The 22,382-nt window shown below is 43.8% G+C and overlaps 7 protein-coding genes across 7 annotated transcripts; 3 read left to right on the forward strand and 4 right to left on the reverse strand.

Annotated features, from left to right (window-relative positions):
- Positions 1-388: 388 nt before the first annotated feature.
- On the forward strand, positions 389-1,366 carry BDR25DRAFT_381168 (NAD(P)-binding protein; the record flags this gene model as incomplete). Its single annotated transcript, XM_033697695.1, has 1 exon — positions 389-1,366. The coding sequence occupies exon 1, from the start codon at positions 458-460 to the stop codon at positions 1,361-1,363; it is 906 nt and encodes a 301-aa protein (XP_033541226.1). The 5' UTR covers positions 389-457.
- An 845-nt stretch (positions 1,367-2,211) lies between these two features.
- On the reverse strand, positions 2,212-3,045 carry BDR25DRAFT_381170 (uncharacterized protein; the record flags this gene model as incomplete). Its single annotated transcript, XM_033697696.1, has 1 exon — positions 2,212-3,045. One exon carries the CDS (start codon positions 3,043-3,045, stop codon positions 2,212-2,214), a length of 834 nt encoding a protein of 277 aa, XP_033541227.1.
- A 1,485-nt stretch (positions 3,046-4,530) lies between these two features.
- On the forward strand, positions 4,531-4,915 carry BDR25DRAFT_361653 (uncharacterized protein; the record flags this gene model as incomplete). The annotated part of the gene is made up of 4 exons (XM_033696456.1): positions 4,531-4,555; positions 4,590-4,693; positions 4,741-4,769; positions 4,816-4,915. The coding sequence occupies 4 exons, from the start codon at positions 4,531-4,533 to the stop codon at positions 4,913-4,915; spliced, it is 258 nt and encodes an 85-aa protein (XP_033541228.1).
- A 47-nt stretch (positions 4,916-4,962) lies between these two features.
- BDR25DRAFT_361654 (kinase-like protein) lies at positions 4,963-7,310 on the reverse strand (the record flags this gene model as incomplete). Its single annotated transcript, XM_033696457.1, has 10 exons — positions 4,963-5,008; positions 5,052-5,152; positions 5,193-5,239; positions 5,280-5,355; positions 5,425-5,583; positions 5,633-5,707; positions 5,750-5,816; positions 5,874-7,140; positions 7,170-7,198; positions 7,231-7,310. 10 exons carry the CDS (start codon positions 7,308-7,310, stop codon positions 4,963-4,965), a joined length of 1,947 nt encoding a protein of 648 aa, XP_033541229.1.
- Positions 7,311-7,331: 21 nt separating this feature from the next.
- On the reverse strand, positions 7,332-9,967 carry BDR25DRAFT_346717 (uncharacterized protein). The gene is made up of 4 exons (XM_033694178.1): positions 9,441-9,967; positions 8,341-9,374; positions 8,185-8,280; positions 7,332-8,109 (listed from the first exon to the last, which is right to left on the reverse strand). The coding sequence occupies exons 1-4, from the start codon at positions 9,794-9,796 to the stop codon at positions 7,697-7,699; spliced, it is 1,899 nt and encodes a 632-aa protein (XP_033541230.1). The 5' UTR covers positions 9,797-9,967; the 3' UTR covers positions 7,332-7,696.
- A 77-nt stretch (positions 9,968-10,044) lies between these two features.
- On the forward strand, positions 10,045-12,601 carry BDR25DRAFT_396745 (MFS general substrate transporter; the record flags this gene model as incomplete). The annotated part of the gene is made up of 4 exons (XM_033698459.1): positions 10,045-10,122; positions 10,180-10,398; positions 10,439-11,879; positions 11,931-12,601. 4 exons carry the CDS (start codon positions 10,045-10,047, stop codon positions 12,521-12,523), a joined length of 2,331 nt encoding a protein of 776 aa, XP_033541231.1. The 3' UTR covers positions 12,524-12,601.
- A 1,131-nt stretch (positions 12,602-13,732) lies between these two features.
- On the reverse strand, positions 13,733-15,929 carry BDR25DRAFT_271850 (uncharacterized protein). The gene is made up of 2 exons (XM_033687277.1): positions 15,578-15,929; positions 13,733-15,524 (listed from the first exon to the last, which is right to left on the reverse strand). The coding sequence occupies exons 1-2, from the start codon at positions 15,861-15,863 to the stop codon at positions 13,852-13,854; spliced, it is 1,959 nt and encodes a 652-aa protein (XP_033541232.1). The 5' UTR covers positions 15,864-15,929; the 3' UTR covers positions 13,733-13,851.
- Positions 15,930-22,382: the final 6,453 nt, after the last annotated feature.

Below are 22,382 nucleotides of genomic sequence, written 5' to 3' on the forward strand. Positions count from 1 at the left end.
GATCTATTAGGGCTTAGAAGAGGAGTAGGCTAATTATAGTTTGTCCCTTTATGCTGTATAAGAAGCAGAAGAAACAATCTTGTTAAGATAATAGTTAGAGTGTATATATAGTATAAGATATATAAAAGTAATAACATCTTTATAAACAGTTATAGCTAACTTTGTTTATTTTGTTTTGTTAGATGCTTCTAGCTTTATTTTAGCCTAATTTATTACTAAGTTATATTATTTTAACTAATTAAATTTTATTAGAGCTTAGTATTTATTTTTTTAGAGGTAAAATGCTTAATAACTTCTGTTTTATTATTATTAGTGTAAAGGCAAAACTGCACTTTCGGAAAACCTTCTCCGGAGTCGGAACATCAGAAGACAATGATCCCCAACACAACCCATACTTACATAGGCCAAAAAGCCCTCGCTGAAGTGAAATACCGCCGGAACTGTTGCGAAAAACGTCATGCGCGTCGTTGTCTTCGGCGCATCCGGAGTCCAAGGGGCACATCAAGTCCCAGTCCTTGCCCGCGCTGGCCACAACGTTGTTGCCGTGAGTCGCAATCCCAAACCGCTAGAGGTGGGTGGCCAGAAAATTGAAACTGCGTCGGTAGATTTCAGCGATGAAGACGCCATTTTGCGAGTCCTCCAAGGCGCGGATGTTATCTTCCTCAATCTACCCTCCACATCGTTCAACCCAGCGGAGCCCATCATTGCTGCCACGAAAGCAATCGCTCAGGCGGCGAAACAGAATGGTGTCGGGATGATTATTTTCAACACGAGCATGCCCGTTCCAGATGTTGCTCAGGATATCAAGGCGCAGGATGATCGACGAGAGATGCGCCGCTTGCTTCGGGAATCAGGAGTTCCAGTTATCAGCATTCAACCAGTTGTATATCTTGACAACCTGCTCGAAGGGTGGGCTCTTCCACCCATTCGCGACCGAAACACCATTGTGTACTGCCATAAGCCTACACTCGAGGTCTCTTGGATATGCCACCACGATGTTGCCCAGCTCATGGTGGCTGCGATGGAAAGGCCGGAACTCGCGGGACGAAATTTCGCGGTCGGCGGACCAGAAACCGTGCGCCTGGAGCAGCTCGCCGAAAAACTGTCACGAGCGTGGGGCAGGAAATTGGACTATGAGTGTCAGACTGTGTTAGATTTCTGTGATAAGATCAGCATGACAATGAAAGGGCGAGGATTGGAGACTGAGCGTATCGTAAGCCAGATGTTTAAGGCGTATACGTATTACAATGAGGCGGGAGACCTTCCCTTTAAGATTGATATGGGTCCGATTGTGAAGGAATTGCCTGTGAATCTCACCCCAATCGAGGAATGGGCGAAAATGAGGATTCCTCCAGGTTGGTAGCCGAAATAATACTCTCATGGGCTTCCGCATTTTGCTCGTGGTATACATAAGACCAAATCCGATCCAGTCTTCCGAGGGCACATCTAACCAAATATAGCCCAGTAGGAGCAGTTCGAGTGGTGTTGGATTTTGGGTTCATTTACGTGCCGGGAAAGCTTGGTCCTCGAAAGTCGTCGACCATTCCCTCTTCCCGCTGCCTATTTTTCTGCGTATATCGTCCACTAACAAGCCTCCTTCCACTTTATCTTTTAATTAGCACTGTATTCTAGTTTGTAAGCAAAATAACGTCTACCTTAACTTTAGCTCACTTGCTACTTAGTTTACCCTGCTACTGATTAGGTGCTTACTTTCTAACTTCCCTTTATATTCTAACTCTATTATCTAGCTATACTTAGAGAAAGTCTTGTCATAGTTTTCAATCAACTCTACGCAAAAAATAATTACAAGGTTAAGCTAGCGATAAAGCTTAGAAATAGACTACAATATACAATATTCTAAAATTATCCTATTTATTTCTATAAGGCACGTAGCCTCCTAATGTGCGCAGCTTACTGATAGAATAAGTTATATATATTCGCCATATACAGACATGAAACGTCATACATTTCACATGTACAATCTTCATCAATACTTCGCTTTACCATCTGACCCACATATCGTCTTACACTAGGCTAAAAATTCAAGTTAATTTGAGGGCATCACTTTTGCTTCGTACTCTTGTAGGATTTTATGGCAGTGGTCAATTATACGGGCCACATAATCTACTAGTGTTGCTGGAGAAAGATGACAGTTCCACCTCTAGCTACTCATAACAGCTTCAGTTCAGAGCCAAAGTAAGTATTCATGCCTTAGTATCTATCCATAATGAGCTGGGTCTTCAAAGAGTCCTGCGCTAGAAACCATCCTTTGCCCGTCAAGAACGTGACCAGCTCATCATGCTTCGCACTCGCTGTTGCACTGCTATCCGTCTTGAAACTCGCTTCAACAATATACTCCGTCCCTGTACCAGCGGCGTTCTTGATTGGCCAGACCTCAACGTAGAATTGGAGTCCGCTCCACGTCCCAATACTCCTCTTAGCAAGCACAGGGCCGAAAATTCGAGATACAGAGAGACTGTCAGTGCCCCAGTTGTTACCAAGCCAGTTGTTGAACTTATCAGGCGCTTCAGAGATGAGCATTGATCGTGATGCGCTGGTACCAGGTAGATCTGTGCCGCTATACCCTGCATCGCTTGCAGTTTTGTCGCGCGAGATGGAAAGCGTTTTCTTCTGATACCCCCACTCAATCTGCGCATCATAGGTCGTCGTCGTAGAGTCAAAACCTTCACCATTCGCCGTCGTCAATGCAGCATTGATATTATCATTCGTCACCGTGTATCTTTTCTTGTACGTTAACTCAAAATTACTACCGCCTTCCATCTTTCTGATTCGTGGGGACCAGCCGGCGTTGTAGATATCTTTCGCATTTGTATCGAGAAATTGAACGTTCATTTTCGTAACGCTTGTTGGCATTGCGAAGGTGGAGAGGACTGTTGGCTTGAGTTTGTTGTCGGTGCCAAGGACTGCCGTTGGGTTCATCAATAGTTTGACTTCATAGTTCGGAACCATATTAGATGCGGCCATGACTATTGGGTTGCTACACAGTGCGAAGAGCGCAGTGGTGAGGAAGCGATAGGCTGGCATGGCGTGACGTTTCCGAATGAGATTGAACGTAATCCAAAATGTTACAAATACTTGTTCGTGCGCTATATATACTCAGCACCCCTTCGTTCACTCATCGCAACTGCCCGGAAACATTTACCATGGCACCTCTTAGGACATGCAAGTGCATTCACACGTGCTGCAGCAATCTACATTAAGTGGCTATACATTATCTCCCCATCCATATAGGGTGTGCAATAAGTGACATCTTCTTGCATTTTGAGAGTCGTGGCGGTAATAGGCTGATTATTATGCCCGAATAGGAAGGTCGAGTATGTGAAACTGGGTTGTCGTCGTCACTTCGAAATTGTGATTGGCTGGGTTTCAACGAACAGCTGAACACGTCTCCAACTTTGAGGTCTAAATAAAAATTGGAAACCTTCAAGGGTCAGCTGCGGCTGCACATTCCGCAGATGGACTGAAGGGATTTTGCGGGAGGACCCGTTGTTAGAGTTCTGGTACAGTGGTACCTGGACCCAAGGTCCAGAGAATGACCTTAGATTTCCTCGCTAAAAGTATGCTCATGACGTGCTATAGAAGTATCTGTTGTATGCAATAATGAAAGGAATGCCTTCACGTCCCACTTTCTCTCTACCATCTAATTCAGTACTGTTCGCGGGGACTATGAACTTGCTCTGCGAGTCAGACATGTAGTTAGCGACCTTAAGAACAGAACGCTTAATCGCGGTATCATGCACCAGCCTAAGGTGAATGTCATGCAATGGTACTATAAGTAGGTAGGTCTATCGTAGGGCGCATAAATCATTGTATATGTGTGTGTAGGTAGATGGAGTTTAAAGTCTCTAACGACTTCTACTAGGGTTACGAACGGAAAAGCGAAGAGCCGTAGTAACCAAGCAGCGTAGTTATGGGCATCTGCAGGTCTGGAGGACTAGCATGGTGGGGACGCAACGATGCGCGGGGTAGCTGGAAGCTTGGGTAATTAGGTCACGTGGGGTGATAGGATCGCAGCTGAACGATTGCAGTCGCAAGCTCAGCATTCAGGACGGAATAAGGTCGTAACTGCTAGGGTTTAGCATCCGATATAATCGAGGCAATTTTCCTACTTGTCTGTCTCTCTATATTTACCCTAAGTCTCCTCAAGGATTCGTCTATCAACACTGCCCTATACCCCGTTCTACGCTTCATGCTTCCTGCTTACAGTGCTCTTACACTTCAGTCGTTAATAACTACTATTATATTCATATAACCTTTAGATTTAGAAAGCTTTATATCAATGTTTATAAAAATGTTCTCCTATCTATAATTACGCATAGGTAAAGGCTTTAGAAGTCTCTAGTAATTTTTATAACAGCTTTTTAGTTTTTAGTACATATAATAGTGGAATACACCTTACTCTATGACTTTAAATATTTAAAACCAGTACCTACGAGCAGGACATCTGCGAAAGCATACATGATGTAAAGGTTGGGGAAAGGGGAGGGACCCTAGCGAAACTATATGTTCATGAGTTACAGTAATGTATTCCAATGTTGTCTTATGCAGCGCATAATCGACCGGTTTAGACGCCCAACGTTTGATCGATAAGCGAAACCTCATTAGCCTCTTCTTCTGCTGTTTGATTTTTCACTCGCTCGTTTCACTAGAGCGTCAAAGAACCACAATGCTAGTAGGTGGGACGGAAACATAGGCTAAGCCCGTAGTAGATGTGTGTAGGCGGTTGTTGGTGATGCTGGTGACAAGCGGTCCACCAATGTAATAGGCTGATGTCGTGGCGTTATAGCATATCAGCAGTTCTAGGAAAGACAACTACGAGTTTGTTTTAGAAGAGGGATTGAAAGTGACCGCGAAAACCTACTACGGAAATTTGAGGATCAACGGAAAGAGTTAGACAATCGACTAACGCATACACGGTCAGGGACACAAGCCACCCATGTCCTAATTGTGGATTGTGTTGCCGGTTTGGGAAGACAAGCAACAGCGCCTATGGACAGGCTACCGACACTAGGGTGTACAAATAGGAGCACAAGCTAGAGAAAGCAAGTCTGATGCCACCAACGCGGAGCAAGAGGTGAGGAGACGATAGAGTAGGATTTTTTTTACACGAGGCAGCAGGAAAGATCAAGATCTACGCGACGTTATTTTTCCTGTTTTGTTGAATACGCTACACGTTTGGAACACCCGAAGACGAATTCGGGACGGACATTTACACTCTCTAGTGTGGAGTGTCTGTCACCGCCGGGCTTAAGCCTGACTGGATGCGTCTATTTGGGACTGGAATGGACAATAATGAGCAGCCGGATGCAGCGAGACGCAGGACGAAGATGGGGCCTATTTATAGCAGCCGGATGCAGCGAGACGCAGGGCGAAGATGGGGCATATTTATAGCAGCAGTAAAACCCTATTCTGAAGGACAGCGATTCGTTCAATCAATTCCCTAACGGAAGAGTGAGTTCGGCCTATCTTCTGGTGTATTGCCTGCCCTATTTTGATAGTTTCTTGCAAGACAGCTAATACGAGCAGTGCTTTCTCAACGCGTATGCTCCCTGCGAGTCGGCTCTAAGCAGACGAAACATTATCTCCTTCATCCCTATTCGGTTCAGATCACGAAGTAGAATTTTGAGGTAGATCGGCCGCACTTGGGTGGTAAAGTATCGCGGAAATTCGAGTCGGCGTTATGGACCTATAGTCCCTCGTACCAATCTTCATGAGTACATTCGGACACTGTGCCTTCTATGGGTTTGGGGGAAAAAGGAAATAAAGAACAGGTGGGACGAAACAAAGAAAGGACACTGAATTCCAAACGCCTCAAAAATGCCACTACTTAAGCAAACGTCTAAGACCACCACATATGTTCTTTCAGCCAATCCCTCTTCGCGGCCTCCCAATCAACGGGTACTGGGAAACCTGGCTTCAATACATCTTCAGGATTCGGAGGATACTCTAGTTCTGGAGATTCCTTCCGAGATTTGAACTTAGAGTGCAACCCATGCATTGGGTCCTCCTTAGGCACGCCTACCTTGCACTTCGCACAATACATGTCTTCCTGGAAGACGGATATTAGTATGACCAGCTGTCGTGCTGTGATTCTTTGGGCGGAGTTTGGGTCCATCATTACGAAGGCAAACGCGGGTAACAGGACCGCGTGGCGAACGACTATGGCGTCGCTTGACGTACTCGACATGGAATCTTGGAAGCCGGTTGTTTGCGCGATGCGAAGGTTTCGAGCGGCTAGTACACTGAAGAGATAGAATATCCAGCGTAAGATGACTTGTTCCGATTCGGCATATGGTTTGCCTTTTCTCAGCTGCTTCAGGTCCTCGAGTTTCCCATCGGTGATCATTACGGTAGCCATTTCGAGGAAGCAGCAGCCGAGTGAGAACATGTCAGACGCTCGGCCACGTCGCTTGTTATTCAGGGCTTCTGGTGGACAGTATGTCAGGGTGCCTTCAACGTGTGTGGCGACGCTTTCTGAGTTTTGGTCCAAGAATTCCTTGGCAATCCCGAAGTCGGTGATCCATATCTCCTCACCGCGAACGAGTATGTTGCCTGGCTTGATGTCTTTATGTTTGACACGCCTCTCATGCATGTAATTCGTCGCGCGCACGAGACATGCACCCCAATGCCTCATAGTCCGTATAGCGTCATTCTTCTCCTCCCCTTCTTGTAGCTGTGCAACATGGGTAATCATGTCTCCAAGGTCCCTCTCAGCTAGGGGCAGAAGAATGATACAGAAAAGAGGCCGATACCCGTCAGTAGTCTCATAAGTTCCCACGACTTCCACTATGTGAGGGTTATTGCGTAGGCGTCGGATTATGCGGGCCTCCTCTTCAATCTTTTTCATCTTTGCCGCACGCCACTCTTGTTTTGATGTGGACTTGGCTTGGGGTGGTAGATTGATGCATTTCCGCGCATAAATATCCTTGGTGGTCCTGTGTCGTACCTCGTCCACTGTGCCGCCAGAGCCGCGACCGAGAAGTTTGATGTATTCAAATGGTGCATCTTCCTGGTTACGATATGTTTGATGAAAGTTTTCGAACATTGTGTGAGGCGTTTGCTGATATCGAGAACTGTCGAAAGTGGCAGGCTCAATGCTCTTTGTAGCTCTTTGCAGCTCTTAGGTGTAGCAAGGTGCTCAGCCTCACCAAGCACCACGTTCTGCAAACGCGCCCTCCTATAGGCTCAGACATCATGAAACGCCGCCACAAGGCAGAATACAGGAATTGAGCTGGACAACGAGGAAAGAGAGAAACACGAATGTCAAGGCGCACCAGGAAATTTGACATTGTTGCCTGAATGTTGTATAAGTTAAGTACGTGCCACTTTTCTGTGTAGGAAAAAACATATTAAAGGACCAGCGTGGTCAGGCCTCAGATGGAATTCCTAATTTTGTTTCCTCAATTATGTGACCGTATGCACGAGGCAATTGCTACCATCTTCTTTTTGTGAAGTCCGTAGTCAAAATCATCGTGCCAAGGCGAAACTAATGGACGCAGGTGGTGCTTGAGCCCAAGTCTTCTGCAGCATGCTCACTACCTGAAAGCCTAGCGTAGGCCTTGCTGTGAGAGGGTATCATAGAAGCACTCTATTTAAACAAAACATGTTGCACCGTGAAACCCATGAATCAAATCGCAAGTCTACTCCAACAATCCTTGAGGAATCTCTTCAAAGGTCAAATCATATTTCCAGGGTGGCCATCTGGGAACGGAGTAGAGTGTTCGGTGTCAGGCTTTGTCGTTTCTTCGGTGATAGGTCTCGATATTGACGGTTCGTTGTTGACGGTTCTTGGTGGCCCTTCGAGGATATGTTTTGACGGTTCGGTGATTGGCATCGACGGATCGGGAAATGAGATTGGGTCAGCAGCGGAATGCAGCCACGTCGGAGACAATTTGTCAGAGAACCAATCATGGCTGGAACTTCCACTTGATCTTGCTGTGGCGAAGCTATTTGTGGAACGGGAGCTTGCTATACTAGGTAGCGGACTTGGTCGGAGCGATAGGTTCGGGAGTGGTAAGCAGTGCAATAGATGGACAAGAGAATCTTCGTAGTGGGCTTTCTCAAAAACCTCTTTGAAATAATCACAGTCTTCAAACATTAGTATGCGGGAGTAATCTTGCTGAACAACACGGTAGATGCGCACAAAACAGAATTTGGGCTTACCGGTACCGCGTCCAAAATTCACTGTTAGGGACTTATACTTGGCTAAAAAGGCTTTATACACCGGTGGCACATAAATGTCCCCTGCACTTCTAGTCTCTAAAAGGGTTCATAAGCAGTCGTGAAGATCATGCGTAGAGCTGCAAGACGGATACATACCAGTTAGGGGGAGAGAAACAGACAGTCCCGAATGCCTTTTAGCTGCTCTCTTCTCGCCGTCACTGCGAGCCTCTAACTGAAAGTGGAACAGCAGGCAAGTTGAGGACTCTTTCTTGGCGGTTCCGTGGAGCCACAGTAGTGGAAATTCCAGTTCTCTGCCGTCGACTCCGTGTGAGCCGTGCTGTGGCTCTTTATGGCTATAATACGAAAGAGTGTGGAAGTGGATGTCAGAGCTCTGGGTATCTCTCCAAAGGTACATCTTCATCGAGTGTGCAGCAGACACGTCAGAGGAGATGTCTTGGACGTCGACGCAAGCAACTGCTTTTCTCCCACGCAAATCTTGGTGGAATTGGGTCGAGTACTTGGCGTCGAGAAAGCAGTACTCTGGTCCAGTGGTCCCGTCAAATATGATTCGATCATGCTGATCCTTGACCACGACTTCCTGGGTGCCCGGAAATCTCACCGACCGATCCTTGAGATACATGCCATGTGGCGTGTGGGGTATCAGGTCTGTCTCTTTGTCTGGAACGGATAGTTTATGCTCTAGGATGATGGGGTGGCCTTGCTCATCCCTGCCGGCCCATTTGACAGTCTTGGGCTTTGACGACGACCTGCGGTATGTCTCAAGGAAGTACTCGCGTTTGTTCAACTTGATGGACGCCATTGCCATGCCGGGCTTGGAGCGTTTGCGGGGTCCCCAGTCCCAGATGGGCTTAGTCACAGGGACAGGGCGGTGGATACACGCAGATGTCGCGTGCCACCAAGCGTCGACCCAGAAGCGCGAAGGTGATGGGGCGAGCAAGTCAGTCGCACACAGGTTCTGGTCCTGGGGCAACCCCGTTTCTACACAGAGGCACTCCCACGTCTCCTTCAACTCTGCAGCATATGTCCGTAGGACCTCCGGTCGACCACCGGCCTGTACCGGCGCGCTTTTCAGCGCGCCCACGTTCATCTTCAGGTTGTCGAGGCGGCGAAAGAGGGCCCAGAGCGGAGAGGAGAGAGCCGAGCCGTCACCGAGTCGCGCATTGCATCGTCTGTGATAAAGCGTGGTTAGCCGCTTGGCCCAGGCAGGCCCACCGGTGGTCGCGATTACTACTTACAGCACGAATTGCACGATGAAGATAACAATCTCCCGGCTAAGAACCGCCACGTCTTCTTCGGCTTTGAGCTCTTCTCCGTGGCTCGATCGACGCCGGACGAGACTATTCCACGAGTGCTTCTTCCCCTTCAACCAGTCCGGGAGACGGTCCTCGTAGAAGTCCAGGACAGAGTCGAAGACCTGGACACGGCCAAACACGTTGCCATAGCACGCAACAAGGAGCTCAACGGCAGCGAGGACTCCGCGGATCTTTTGGAGGCTCTGCACTGGCTTCTCCAGCCGTTCATCGTCGCTGGACAGGCTGGCCAACAGAGCGGCGACTCGTTGGGTGGGAAGGTGCGGCTCCGCGGGGGCCATTGCCAAGACGCAACAAGCCTGTCTGCCGCTGGATGCCCCCCCCTTGGACGGCGGCGTGTTGCTGCCGGGATGGACAACCTGGGAAGTGGCGACCGAGGAAGGAATCACTGGAGTCGGGAGGAATAAGAGAATGGTTAGGCCGCCTTCTGGACGAGGAGACGTCCTCTTGAGGATGGTTATTGGGGCAGAATGAGGCTTCGACGTGTCCCAATCACCCATCACATTTGGCCCCCCCCCCCCCACGGACCATGTATGTGGCTGCAGCCCTGGGTTCACGTCTCGCCCACGTGAGGCGCTGCTTTGGGAACCTCCGCTTCTCTCATTGTGTTGCGGCTACGACCCCAGCTTCCTAGACACATTATTGCTGTCCTAGACATCAATAGTTGCTGCTCGTCATGGCATCGGCCCCAGACATCTCAAGTCAGGTCACCCTCGACCGCATCCACCACTCACCCCCACCAACAGCACCGCCCGCGCAAAACCAGCGCGCAACAAGGCTACCTCAACAGCAACTTCACACCAGGCGGCGGAGGAGACTTGATCTTTTCCCTGACTTGGTCGATGTCACACGGCATCACGAATTCCTCAGGGTACATTTGAACGTCTGTTCCAGCCGTCTCCCGCCAAGCTGATTGGTCGCAGGAGAAGGGAGAAAAGCTACTGTACATTACACACCGGCTCGACAAGAATGGCTTCGACGTGCGCGTCTTCCTCGTAGCGGCTTCTGGATTTCTCACGGACTCGTACATTTTATTCGTCACCAACACGGTCATTCCATCCATCATGTACGTCTATATGCACGACAAGCCTGACCAGGCCGCGACCTTTGAACTGTGGATGAACCTGTCTACTCTGATAGGTTCAATTGTTGGCCAAATAGTGTTTGGTATCCTTGCCGACATCTATGGGAGAACATCCCTCTATGGGTGGGAGCTAGTCATTGTCATATTCGCCACTTTCGGCTTTGCTTTCACCTCTGAGGGTATTGCTCCTGTCGCAGTTACCCCACAGGCGCCGTCCCTGAATCTGAAGACTGCATTCTACTGCTGGCGATTCCTCACAGGCTTCGGAATTGGTGCCGAGTACCCTCTCAGCGCCGTTTTGACGGCGGAATGGGCGTCTGTCCATCACCGCGGCCAAATGCTGGCTGCTGTGTTTGCCATGCAGCCACTTGGCCAACTTTGCGCCGCTCTTGCTGGGCTCTCGGCCATTAGCATCGTTGACCGTATACACAACGTGCAGGGTGATGTCAGACGTAGCGGGATTGTGTATACAGATTCTTCACGTGTCGCCGTTGACCGTGTCTGGAGGGGCGTGGTCCTATTTGGAGCTATTCCTTCCGTGATAGCATTGTTGTTCCGCTTCTATCTTCCAGATCCAGGTCGATATACACTCGAAGTACAAGAGGATATCGATCGGGCCGTTAAGGACACCGATACAGAGATCGAGAAGAATGCGTTGTGGGCTTGGCCGAAGTCATTATGGCCCTGGAAGAAGAAACTTACCGCAGAGGAACAAGTTGAGCTATCCCAGGGGCGAGAGACTAGACGAGGTACCGAGGACACAGCCGACACTGCCAGCACTCAACCTACCGATGCCGAAGACAATGACCAATCCTTGTCTGATCTATGGACCTATCTTTGGGAAGAACGAAACTGGACCCTGCTCTTCGGCACATGCGTAACTTGGTTTCTCTTAGATGTAGTATTTTATGGACTTGGAATTAGTAGCCCTCACACTCTCGCTGTTGTTTGGGCTGATCGAGCACTACCCCTAACAGGAACCCAAAAGGTCGACCCCTGGAATCCAGACCCAACTCACCCCAACGACACCATTGTCGACGTACTTGACCGAAACTCAAGGAGATTGATATATACGTCGGTGATCGGGTCCCTTGTTGGAAGCGTTGCCCTTATCTTCTCCATGAATTGGATACGGCGAAAGTGGCTTCTTCAATGGTCATTTTTGGTTATCGCCTGCTTTCTGGTTGCCACAGGGGTGTCTATGCGGCTTACCTTCGGAAGCAAAAACTGGCTAGCAACTTTTGCCTTCTACGTTGTCTGCCAGATCCTGTTTAATTTCGGTGAGCTGACACCAAACCAATACACATTCTACTGCTAATAATCGTCCATAGGGCCCAACACATTGACCTTCCTTATCCCCGCTGAGATTTTCTCAACGCGCTACCGATGCACACTTCACGGTCTCTCTGCAGCCAGCGGCAAGCTTGGATCTGTGCTCATCCGGATCATCTTACACGAAAGTGTCCGCAAAAAGAGCGACCAGAATGCATTCAACCAACAAGCTGTAAAACTTTCCTGGACCCTAATCGCCTTCAGCGTCGTCATGGCTCTTGGTTTCCCGATCACTAAAATCTTTTTGCCTGATGTGCAGAGAGACCAGCGACGTGAAGATGGTACCCTGGTAGATAAGACATTGGAAGATCTCTCCCCGGGTCTTTCCGCTGCCGAGAGAGACAATCAGCTACTCGGTGCCCTGTGGTTCAGGGAACATTGGCCCTCGTTGTTGAGTCGGAATCGAAGAAGAGGTGCAGGCAATGATGTTTCTCGAAGCCCATCGCCATCGAATTATAGTCGGCCCTCACACGACCACGAACGTAGTCATACTCAGGATGGATCACTTAGGCACGAGGACCCGGTGGGTGAGCATCTATCTGTTGCATCAGTACCAGAGTCAAGTGAATCTCAATCGTCTAGTGTTCTGTAGCTTCACCATTAGTGTAACGTTAGCGTCTTGCGTTGTTGTAAGCAAAAGGTTTTATAACAGAAGATTAGAAGAGAATACAAAGGGATAACATAGAAAATATGTTTCTTTTATGCACACTTATTTCCGCTAAGAGATTTCGCTGTGCTTAATAAATCTAGCTGTTATTTACTAAGTGTACTTTATATGTTATTTTAGAAACTTCTAGAATAAATATAGTATAAATTAAGTTACTAACTTAGTAATATTTTATTATTATAGACTTTAATATTATAGTATATTAGCAACCACTTACTACTTCTAGCTATGCATAGTACAGTTGTATAACAAAAGTCTATGTACAGTCCCTTACTAAAAGTAATTAGCTACTTTAGTAAAAGGTCTAGGCTACTCTATAATGTTTTAATTTTAATTAATTGTAATTTCATTAAATTACTACCTTTTTTAATAGCTATAAAAGTAAATAAAACTATTGCATACAATTATCCACCTATATATATTCTTCTGCTATGCTAGTGTCACGGTGGGGAGAGTCCGAGGCATGTCTAAGTTAACTGTGACAGCTAGCTAGAAGGTTTAACCTTTTAGCAACGTAATAAAAACTTTATATAAAAAGCTATCTTAGTTTACTATTAGTTACTAGCTTATAAAAAAAAGTATTCTAAGTTAGTTAAAGCGTATAAAAGAAGTTATATAACATAAAAGTAAGTTAACTTACTATTAATTAAGTATAACGCTAGAAGATAGGCCTAAACATAATCTTCTTTTGTACTTCGCTACATGGAGTGCGTTAATGTAACGGCGCAGGCAAGACAATGGGTCTGAATGCGGTGGGAGTCCACTCAGAGGCATATGGGAGTGCGTGGGGACTCTGAACCTGGGAATGCCATTGACACCTATAGGCCTTGTACGAAAGGATATCAGAAAACTACTGAGCTAGCTACGGGGGCGAGGTGCGACTAAATACATGAGAGAATAGGGGTAACTGCGGGGGAATGGGTCGAGTCATTGTCGGGGCCGATACGGGGACCCTTCGGATAGGATCCGAGCGACCCGAGATGGAACGATTCGTAGAATTGTTACAGTTACAAGGGCAGCGTTAAAGCACGTGATGTAGCGAACGTCAGGATTTTAAGAAGACTAGAATGAGCGGTACATTCAATTCTTTCCAGAGAGTTGGAGGACTAAATAAAGGAAAGTGCAGTATTTTTTAGATTTGGGATTTCAGTGCTTCGTCAGGTGACTCCAACGTTCTGGTACGAGAACGCGCTCCAGACGCCAATACCTCGAAAGCCGCGGTGAAACTCATACAAGCAACGGTTTAGTCATTTTCACCTTATCCAAAAGTCCTCATATTCTTCTTCACCGGTTTCGACTGCCCGAACGGCTTCGCCATGCATGGCTCGAGGCACATATGCTTCTCCAAGCAGAATGTACTGACCCTCTTCTGGCCGAAGCACAACAGGAACTGTGCATCCCCGAAGCACGCAAAGCTTGTCTCCAGGCATAACATCTACTGGACCTAATCCACTTTCTCCATGAATGTGTCCTTCAATGAGCCGCACTTTTGGATCCGTGCTTAGTTTCACTGTCGCTGGCATGAAATAGAACATACGCCGACGAAAGTGGAGGGATAGAAGGCTGTCAAGTATGTGATGGTTATATCCCGCTTTGGTGGTTTCCAAGCTTCCACTACCACCAGCACACAGCCAGCTCGCCAGTTCCGAAAGTATTGGTCCCGTTGGTCCTAGCCAGAATGCGGTGATGAATCCAAGCGTACTCGGAAACTCTGGCAGCAAGTTGAACGACTGCCATGTTAATCTAAAATGTTCCACCAAAGTCATGAAGTCTAGATCCACCGAGGACTTATCCAAGAAGTAGAGGTCATCGGCAACGCTACGGGGAGGGGAAGAGAATGGTGGTGCCGTGGCTTCAATGGTTGCGACCGTCTTTCCTCTGACATGAAGCACTGTACTATCTTCAGAAAAGCCAAGGACACTCGGAAGAGACCCTCCAGCGCACCAGTCACCTGGATTTTTGTCTTCTATGGTACTAAGAACACCTCGAGCGGTGGGTATTGTCGTAGGCTCAATCAACGACCAAACCCACGAGGGTATTTCGTACTTAGGGTCATAAACCATTCGGGGACCAAGAAGCATGTTCAACCCTTCTTCTTGCAATAGTAGGCGCATCATGAAAGTAATGACTTCAGGTAGTGTCTTTGAGTAGTCCACCTGGATTTGCTGTCGAATAGATGGATGGAAACAACCATAGTAGCCAAAAACCTTGTCTCTTCGATCCGTAGATCGCTTCAGCTGTGCCGTTCGCCACTGTCGCAAGCTCAGGTGTTTACCATGCCTTGCGGCTCCACGAACTGGTATGACTTCAGAAATCATCAGGTTAGTTGAATGCGCCAGAGATGCCAATAAGTAGGCTTCCGGATTTACCGATCTCTGCGGTATGGCTTCCAGGTCCACAGGCGACATTGCAAAGACAGCGCAGATTTCTCGCATACAAGCGAAGAAGTCGTCGTAGGTAAGAGTATGTTGACCATACATCAGAAGTATGTTATCAGAGAAGAGGATCTCCTGGACGACCCAGATTCTCTTCCAGTATTCTAGCTTGAAGACGCGATTCATCATGCTCACAGTCCTGCTTATGAAACCAGTGTTTTGCGCGATGAATCCTGCTCGCCACATCCGCTGATCAGTGTCTGTGAGCTTAGAATAGAACTCCAAGAGCTCGAAGGTGGTAACTATCAGATCATCCGTTGCCTCACCCAACCAGATGAGTGTTGATGTTGCGTTTGCATATATGTCAGACATCTTTTTGACTTGTTCATTGCGCTCTTCTAAGTGAGTTTGATTAATTGCTAGAGCGTCGATCCAAACAACACGAAAGCGATCCGGGAAGCGGAGGTGCGAAAGAACGGAATGTAAGTTTGCCGTGACATGCCAAGTGACGTCTTCAAGGAGTATGGTTTTGGGTTCATCTTGACTGCCCCCTATGTTTTACTTAGCTCTTATATATGATGGTGTCAATGTTACATGTACTTACAAACATACGATAAAGCCTCGTAGTCTGGTAGGTCTCCTTCTTGGACGCTGAAGATTGAGCATTTCACGGCACTTGGCTCGTCTCCAGGGTGAATCTTGATCAAACGGAGCTCGCTGCTCGCAAGTCTTTTCTTGTAAACCTGTTTTGCGGCATCTGAGTTCAGTTCTTCGAGTGTCGCTACTGCCTTTGGTGCTGATACTGGCTGTTTTTGAGGTTCACTAGAAGCCTGCTGAACGGAATTCGGCTCATGCTCCATGACACCGGTGGTATTCGTTGAGAGTGACATCAACTTTTCGTTTAATTCCTCTTTCTGGTGAATTGAAGGATGGCGCTCTTCAGCGTTTTTGGCCTGTGGTGGTCTCGACCCTGAGGTGCCCTTTCTCCGTTGGGTTCCCCACCTCCTCATCACCAAAGGACGTTAGACTGCCAAGGGTCCGTATTCTTAGATTAGCGTTTGGGCTTGGCAAAATAGATTATCATAAAATACTTATGTAATGATACCAACTATTCCACGAATCGCCGAATGCAGAACCTTTGATCAGCCACAGGTACCTTGAGGCACTTTGCAGGTAGGGAGCAATACCCAGAGAGGGAGGGGAGTACAGGATATATCGAAGACGAATCCTTAGGGGATTAACCTAGGATTCGAATAGCGATATATGTTGGGCAGGACGTGACTAGAGACCACGAGAGGGCAGGTCACAAAATAGTCCCGTGAGGAGTGTCTACCCGAAGGTAGGTCCGGGTGCGAACCGAGGCACGTAGCATTGGGGAGGGTATGGTCCAGAAAGGTCCTCACTAAAACGAGGCTCTCTACGCATCAGGCGCAAAGGGGGCAATGCGAACGTAATGTTTTCGTGGGAGGGGTTCTAAATGTGTTAAAGCAGCCACATCACATGACTTGTAACAAATTATCATGAATATCAACGTGTACGCAGAGTTATAGTCACTTGAAGTTAAAGTACCCTTTATATTTATGACATGGGGGGTTTTGCGCCACGCAGGGATAGAGGTTAACTTAGGGACTTCACGAAATCGTCACAGAACGTTACCTACACTTCTTAATAAGCTACATTAAACACGCGAGAAGCCAAACTACCGACTTCCATCTCTCTTCTGATGGATTGTAAGGGATTCATTTTGCTACTAGAATGGCTCCTCAGCTACTCGTCACTTTTGTTCTATTTTGAGCAAGATTCCTGCTACAACTGCCAGACTCAGCGGCCCTGTGATCGCAGAATATACCCGGCTTCAAAAAATTGGCAATTCACTCGGACAAGCAATAATTGCCTCTACCAGCATCGCCCGGGAACCCATGCTGTGGACAACCCTTCGGTCAATCCGTGAAGGTTGCCCAATCCAGGCTTCACTGAAACCATGACTTACCCCCATCCTCTTCATCTGTGAGGGTCAGTTCCACCCAATCATACCTAGGTCTCCTCCATTCCATATGAATCTTATAATGTTTCTACATCTAAACAATGCCGCCGTTAAGCTATCAAGTCCACTACCGCAGCTCCGTTACGTATGCCCACTCAATCAACGTTTCGGGAGTAAAGCTGTGTAATCCTGCTCTAGCGTTTGTCGCCGACGCGACAACATCCGTCGTTGAGCTTTGTCCGTGTGACTCCTAAGCCGCCCCCACTGAGACTAGGACTGGTTCACCATAGCTTGGCTACCTCTTACGTCTGCATGAAATCGCCACACTCCATCTGCTTCCACATAGGGGAAGTTTCCAACCCTGTCCCAATCTATGTTATTCAGCCTCGGCCATGCCGGCGTAAGGACAGTTCTAAGTTGCCTCCCGAGCTCAACTCCACTCTTTACCACTCTGCTAGTCCATGGAGGCTGACAGTGTTTCGCCATAATTCAACTCTGTCCGCGGAACGCTAGAGCTCTCCAATCGCTACAAGTTACTCTTTGCTTGGTATAGATCCTCGACTACTGGCTCAGTACGAAGAAATCGTGATTTGCTAACCCGTCGCTGTCCTTGCCCACTTTATCCCTAGATTCTGCTGTCCTTCCTCTGGAAGCTATGTCTGAGCTTTTGTGACAGAGAAAGTGAGTCGGCAGCCAATTCCGTGAAGAGACGCGCACCCTTAAGTCACTTGTGGGGATCGAAGGATTGCTTCTCTTTGGCGTCAGAGTCTTTCTTCCTGGCAGTTGTGCCGGGTGCGAGAGAGCGTATGAAATAGTCTATGCTGAACCATCCAGTCATTAGTAGGAGGGTTATTAGAGAACGGGACACCAACAATGAGAGAAAATACAGTCTATAGCGACCGCATGCTCTCGCTCTACTTCCAAAATCTAGGCGGATGAGAAGTCAAGTAGTCTCTAAGACAGGGGATACGAATGTTCTCGACTGTAGAGAATGTTCAGGTTGTTCTAAAGTCTAGTTTTCAATGTTACTGAACTTTAAATTCCGGACCCTTCGCTTGTTTAGCTGAATGTCGTTTACCGGTGAGTCAAGGTTAGAAAAATGGTGTATATAATAGCTACATAGCTATGCGTACTTCTCCTGTGTAGAAGGGGACTTGGATTATAATAAAAAGAGTCTCTAAGTAACCAAACCACATCTTTACCGGATGGAAAAGAACATAGAAGGCTCACCCCCTCTAACCCAGAAGTTAATACCTACAGCATGGAGCCTTCCCGCTTGACGACCACAAGGACTAGCAATCAGACTTAGCAACAATTAAGTTAACTTGTTAACTTAACTTAATTAACTTAATACTATTAAGTTAATTAAGTTAAGCATAGAAGCTAAATTTATTAAGTTAATTAAGTAAATTTTACTTACTTAATTAACTTAATTAATAAACTTAATAAGCTGTAATATTATAAGTTTTACTAGAAAATTACTAAAAGTTATAGTATTTTCTAGTACGTAGAGTAGTAAATCCTAGTTATAGCTACTAAGGTAGTACCTTACTGCCTACCTAATAGAGCTTAGCGTCTTCTATTCTACTAACATAAAAGCTTACTGCCTACTTAGTAAAGCTTAGTGCCTATTTAAACTTATTATAACTTTAATATGTTATCTTGCCTACTTTACTAACACTTATTTTTATTAATACTAACACTCTTTTTATTAATATAGCATTGCTTAATTACATAAAAGGCATAAATAGTAACTTTATTTAAGTTTTTAGCTAGCAGCTTAAAAGCGCAGTGTTATAAACTGTTTTTAAAAATAGCACTACTAATATAGCTACTAATGCGTTACTAGAGCTTAACGCTAATAGAAGCTTTATCAGTAAGTTATAATTAACTACTAATAGTAATATTAATAATAATAATAATTATTATTATAATAGCATTAACTAGCTATGCTTATTAAGTTATTATAAGCTACTCTACACACTAAAGCACAGTTAAAAGAGCTAGGTTTAGTAATATAGATATTACTTTTAGCATTAAAAGCAACAACGCTTATATTAGCTTTACTATTACTACTATACTTATAGGCAACTTAATAGCTTTTATTAAGCTAATTTATTAACTACATTAATTACACGCTATCTTAAAGAGTGTAAAGCTAGCCATAGCATTAATAAAAAATAGTAAAAAGTCTACTTACTATATTATAATAACATCCTTTATGTAATCCTCTTTACTTACCTATATTTATTATAAAGGCTTTAAAGTATTATAAGGTGTTACTAATCTTATTATGTTAAGCTTTTTATATATAACTTTTTTATAGTTAGTACTTAATTAAGTAGTAGCTAATAACTAAGCGCTTTTTATAATTAAAGGCGCAGCTTTTTATAACATGTTACAGTAAGCTAACTTATTAGTAAAAACAGAGCTCTAGAGATCTTATAATACTTTATAAGCTTATATAATTACTAAGTATAAGTCTTATATACTTACTATTATTAATTACCTACACAACACGCAAGTAGCTACCTACATTTTCTTTAATAATTAAACATTAATAAGTAGTAAATAAGTGTTAATAAGTATTTATGTCTACTACTTTAATAGTAATAGTAAGCTTTATAATTATATATTAAGCCTACCTTTATTAATAAGCTAGCATATAAGTGTTAATATTACTACTGTTATTAACACTATGCTTAAAAGCTTTAAAATATTTATATATAACTTAGGCTACTTTATTTTTAATAATGCTACTAATAATAATGCTGCTATTAACACTTTAGCTATTAAATATAGCTTTAACACTTATTATTAACACCTATATTACGCCTACTATATAATTAATTTTACTACTTAATAAATTATATTTAGTAAAAATTAAAAAGTGTTTAATAACATAAAAAAGCACTTAAATAATAAGGCAGCTTTTTTTAATAAGTAGCAGTAAGTAGGCTTTTTAAGTGTTTTAATTAATATTATTACCTTTATCTATACACTATAAGCTTACTAGCTTTTTAAGTAATGCTAAGTAGCTTACAACACTTAATTAGATAATAATAGTAAAGTAAAAACACTAAAAATTATTAAGCTAGTAAAAATAAAATAAAACTTTTATTATAATTATTTTTTACATATGCTTAAGCTTTATATACTTTTTAATAACTATATTAACTATAAGCTTATTAAGTACTAACACTAAAGCACTTATTAATACTTATAACTACTTAATTTTAAGTAGTGTTACTTTATCTAAGAGAATAGCTTTAGTATAAAGAATTAAGTAATAATTATAAAGTATTATAACTTTTTATAACTTTTTAAAAAAGCTACTATTTATATAGAGAGTAAAGGCGTAGCTAGTATGTAAAAAGTAAAATAAAAGGTTCTACCTATGCTTACCTAGCTTACTACTACTCTTAATAATATGCTTTATTAATATAATAATATTAACTTTAATAACATTAATACTTTAAAAAACTATATAAAAGCTACTTATAATATAGCTTATATAAAGATCTATAAGTATCTACATAAGTTAAAGAATACCCTAGCATATTATACAGCCTACTGTCTCCACCTGCGCATAAAAGGCTACATAGATAAGGTATAAAAAGTGCTTTATAATTATAATAAAAAGCTTTACATAAAGCCTTACTTTTATAAAAGCTAGCTAGATAATTACTACATTAGCTTTTAACACTTATAAGTAAAGTTTAAAAATGCTACTTTTTTAATTAGTACACTAAAGCTACTACTAAAGAAGGCGCTTACTAGGCTGTCTAGAAGCTAGTTAGACTTTATAAAAGCTACTTTATAAAGTAATAACACACGCTTATCTCTTTACTATAATAAGTTTAAGTAGTAGATAATTAAGTTACTTATACTAAAAAAGTTTTTATTTACATGTACTCTAATTATCTACTAAATTAAAAAGGCTAACGTACTTCACAGGCAAGTTGCTCACACACCTAAGTTGCTTACTTTTGCTAAGACCCTACTAAACTACTCTTCCTACACTAATGCATTCCCCACAACACTACTTAGACGTGCTAAAAGAATGTTAGATACAGCTTACGCTCTAAGCTTTTAAATAAAACATAAAACTTTTAAAGAAATGTGCTATAGCTATATGTAAGGTTTTATAAAAGATAATAAATAACTATAGCACTAGATAACCTTTATAAGCTAATTCTACAGCTGTCGGTTGACCTGGGTTCGATCGAACGAACGTACGCCCAAGGGGCGTACCAAGAGGTGAGCAGGCAACACAATGTATTGATTCTGGTGACGGCTGCCATCCTAAGTACGTTGGGATGGCTGGTTTTATACTGGCCCCCTGCCAAGCCCGCACAGATATCACGTGAGATAAGCTTACGTGATATCCACACAGAGTTGGATCAATATACCTGTGATTAACGTTCGGACAACAGCTAAATTATAAAGGCTAGGTAATAAAAAAAAGCAGGTAATTGTTAAGACTATACTTAAGCTATATAAGCAAGGAATTTCCCCTTAGATAGCATTTATAGCTAATATAGCTAATTCTTTGCGCACTAAGCATAATCTAGGCTATGTTTACATAAACTAGCCTAGTATGTTTATAAAGTGTTATTTAAAGCTTAAAGTAAAGTTTTAAGCGTAAGTATAGTTAAAAGATATTTAGCTAATTATAAACTCTGTCTTACTAAAGTTGTACATGTTATTATTCTAGATGCTATACTTAGCTTTAATATTCTCTATAAGGCTAAACCTGCTCTAAATTACTCTAGGACTCTTATAAAGGGCTCTCTTATAGTTGTACTTACGCTTAAATGTTACTTTAAGCTCTAAATAATGCTTTATAAACATACTAGGCTAGTTTATGTAAACATAGCCTAGATTATGCTTAGCGCGCAAAGAATTAGCTATATTAGCTATAAATGCTATCTAAGGGGAAATTCCTTGCGCATATAGCTTAAGTATAGTCTTAATAATCACCTGCTCCTTTTTATTACCTAGCCTTTATAATTTAGCTATAGAATTAGCTTGTAAAGGTTATCTAGCGCTATAGTTATTTATTATTTTTTATAAGACCTTGCACATAGCTACAGCATATTTCTTTAAGAGTTTTATGTCTTATTTAAAAGCTTAGAGCGTAAGCTGTATCTAACATTCTTTTAGCACGTCTAAGTAGTGTTATGGGGAATACATTAGTGTAGGAAGAGTAGTTTAGTAGGGTCTTAGCAAAAGTAAGCAACTTAGGTGTGTGAGCAACTCGCCTGTGAAGTACGTTAATAAGTACTTTATTTTATTACGCTTTACTCTTATAGTTTTTAGTATCTCTACTATAGCTACTAACTGTAAAAGGACTTTTTCTAAATTAGGTAATTTATTAGAGATAAGATAATTATGTATAAAAGTAAATTTTTTATTTACTTTA

The sequence above is a fragment of the Lindgomyces ingoldianus genome (genome assembly GCF_010093535.1).
Source record: "Lindgomyces ingoldianus strain ATCC 200398 unplaced genomic scaffold BDR25scaffold_46, whole genome shotgun sequence".
Classification (NCBI taxonomy): Eukaryota; Fungi; Ascomycota; class Dothideomycetes; order Pleosporales; family Lindgomycetaceae; genus Lindgomyces; species Lindgomyces ingoldianus.

Excerpts from the sequence above, each read along its gene's own strand:
- BDR25DRAFT_271850 (XM_033687277.1), bottom strand. The coding sequence starts at position 15,863 with ATGTCACTCTCAACGAATACCACCGGTGTCATGGAGCATGAGCCGAAT. Across the intron at positions 15,525-15,577 it reads CGAGGCTTTATCGTATGTTT|GGGGCAGTCAAGATGAACCC; the intron begins GTAAGTACATGT and ends AGTAAAACATAG.
- BDR25DRAFT_346717 (XM_033694178.1), bottom strand. The coding sequence starts at position 9,796 with ATGGCCCCCGCGGAGCCGCACCTTCCCACCCAACGAGTCGCCGCTCTG. Across the intron at positions 8,281-8,340 it reads TGTTTCTCTCCCCCTAACTG|AGACTAGAAGTGCAGGGGAC; the intron begins GTATGTATCCGT and ends GAACCCTTTTAG. Across the intron at positions 8,110-8,184 it reads GAATTTTGGACGCGGTACCG|ACTGTGATTATTTCAAAGAG; the intron begins GTAAGCCCAAAT and ends TAATGTTTGAAG.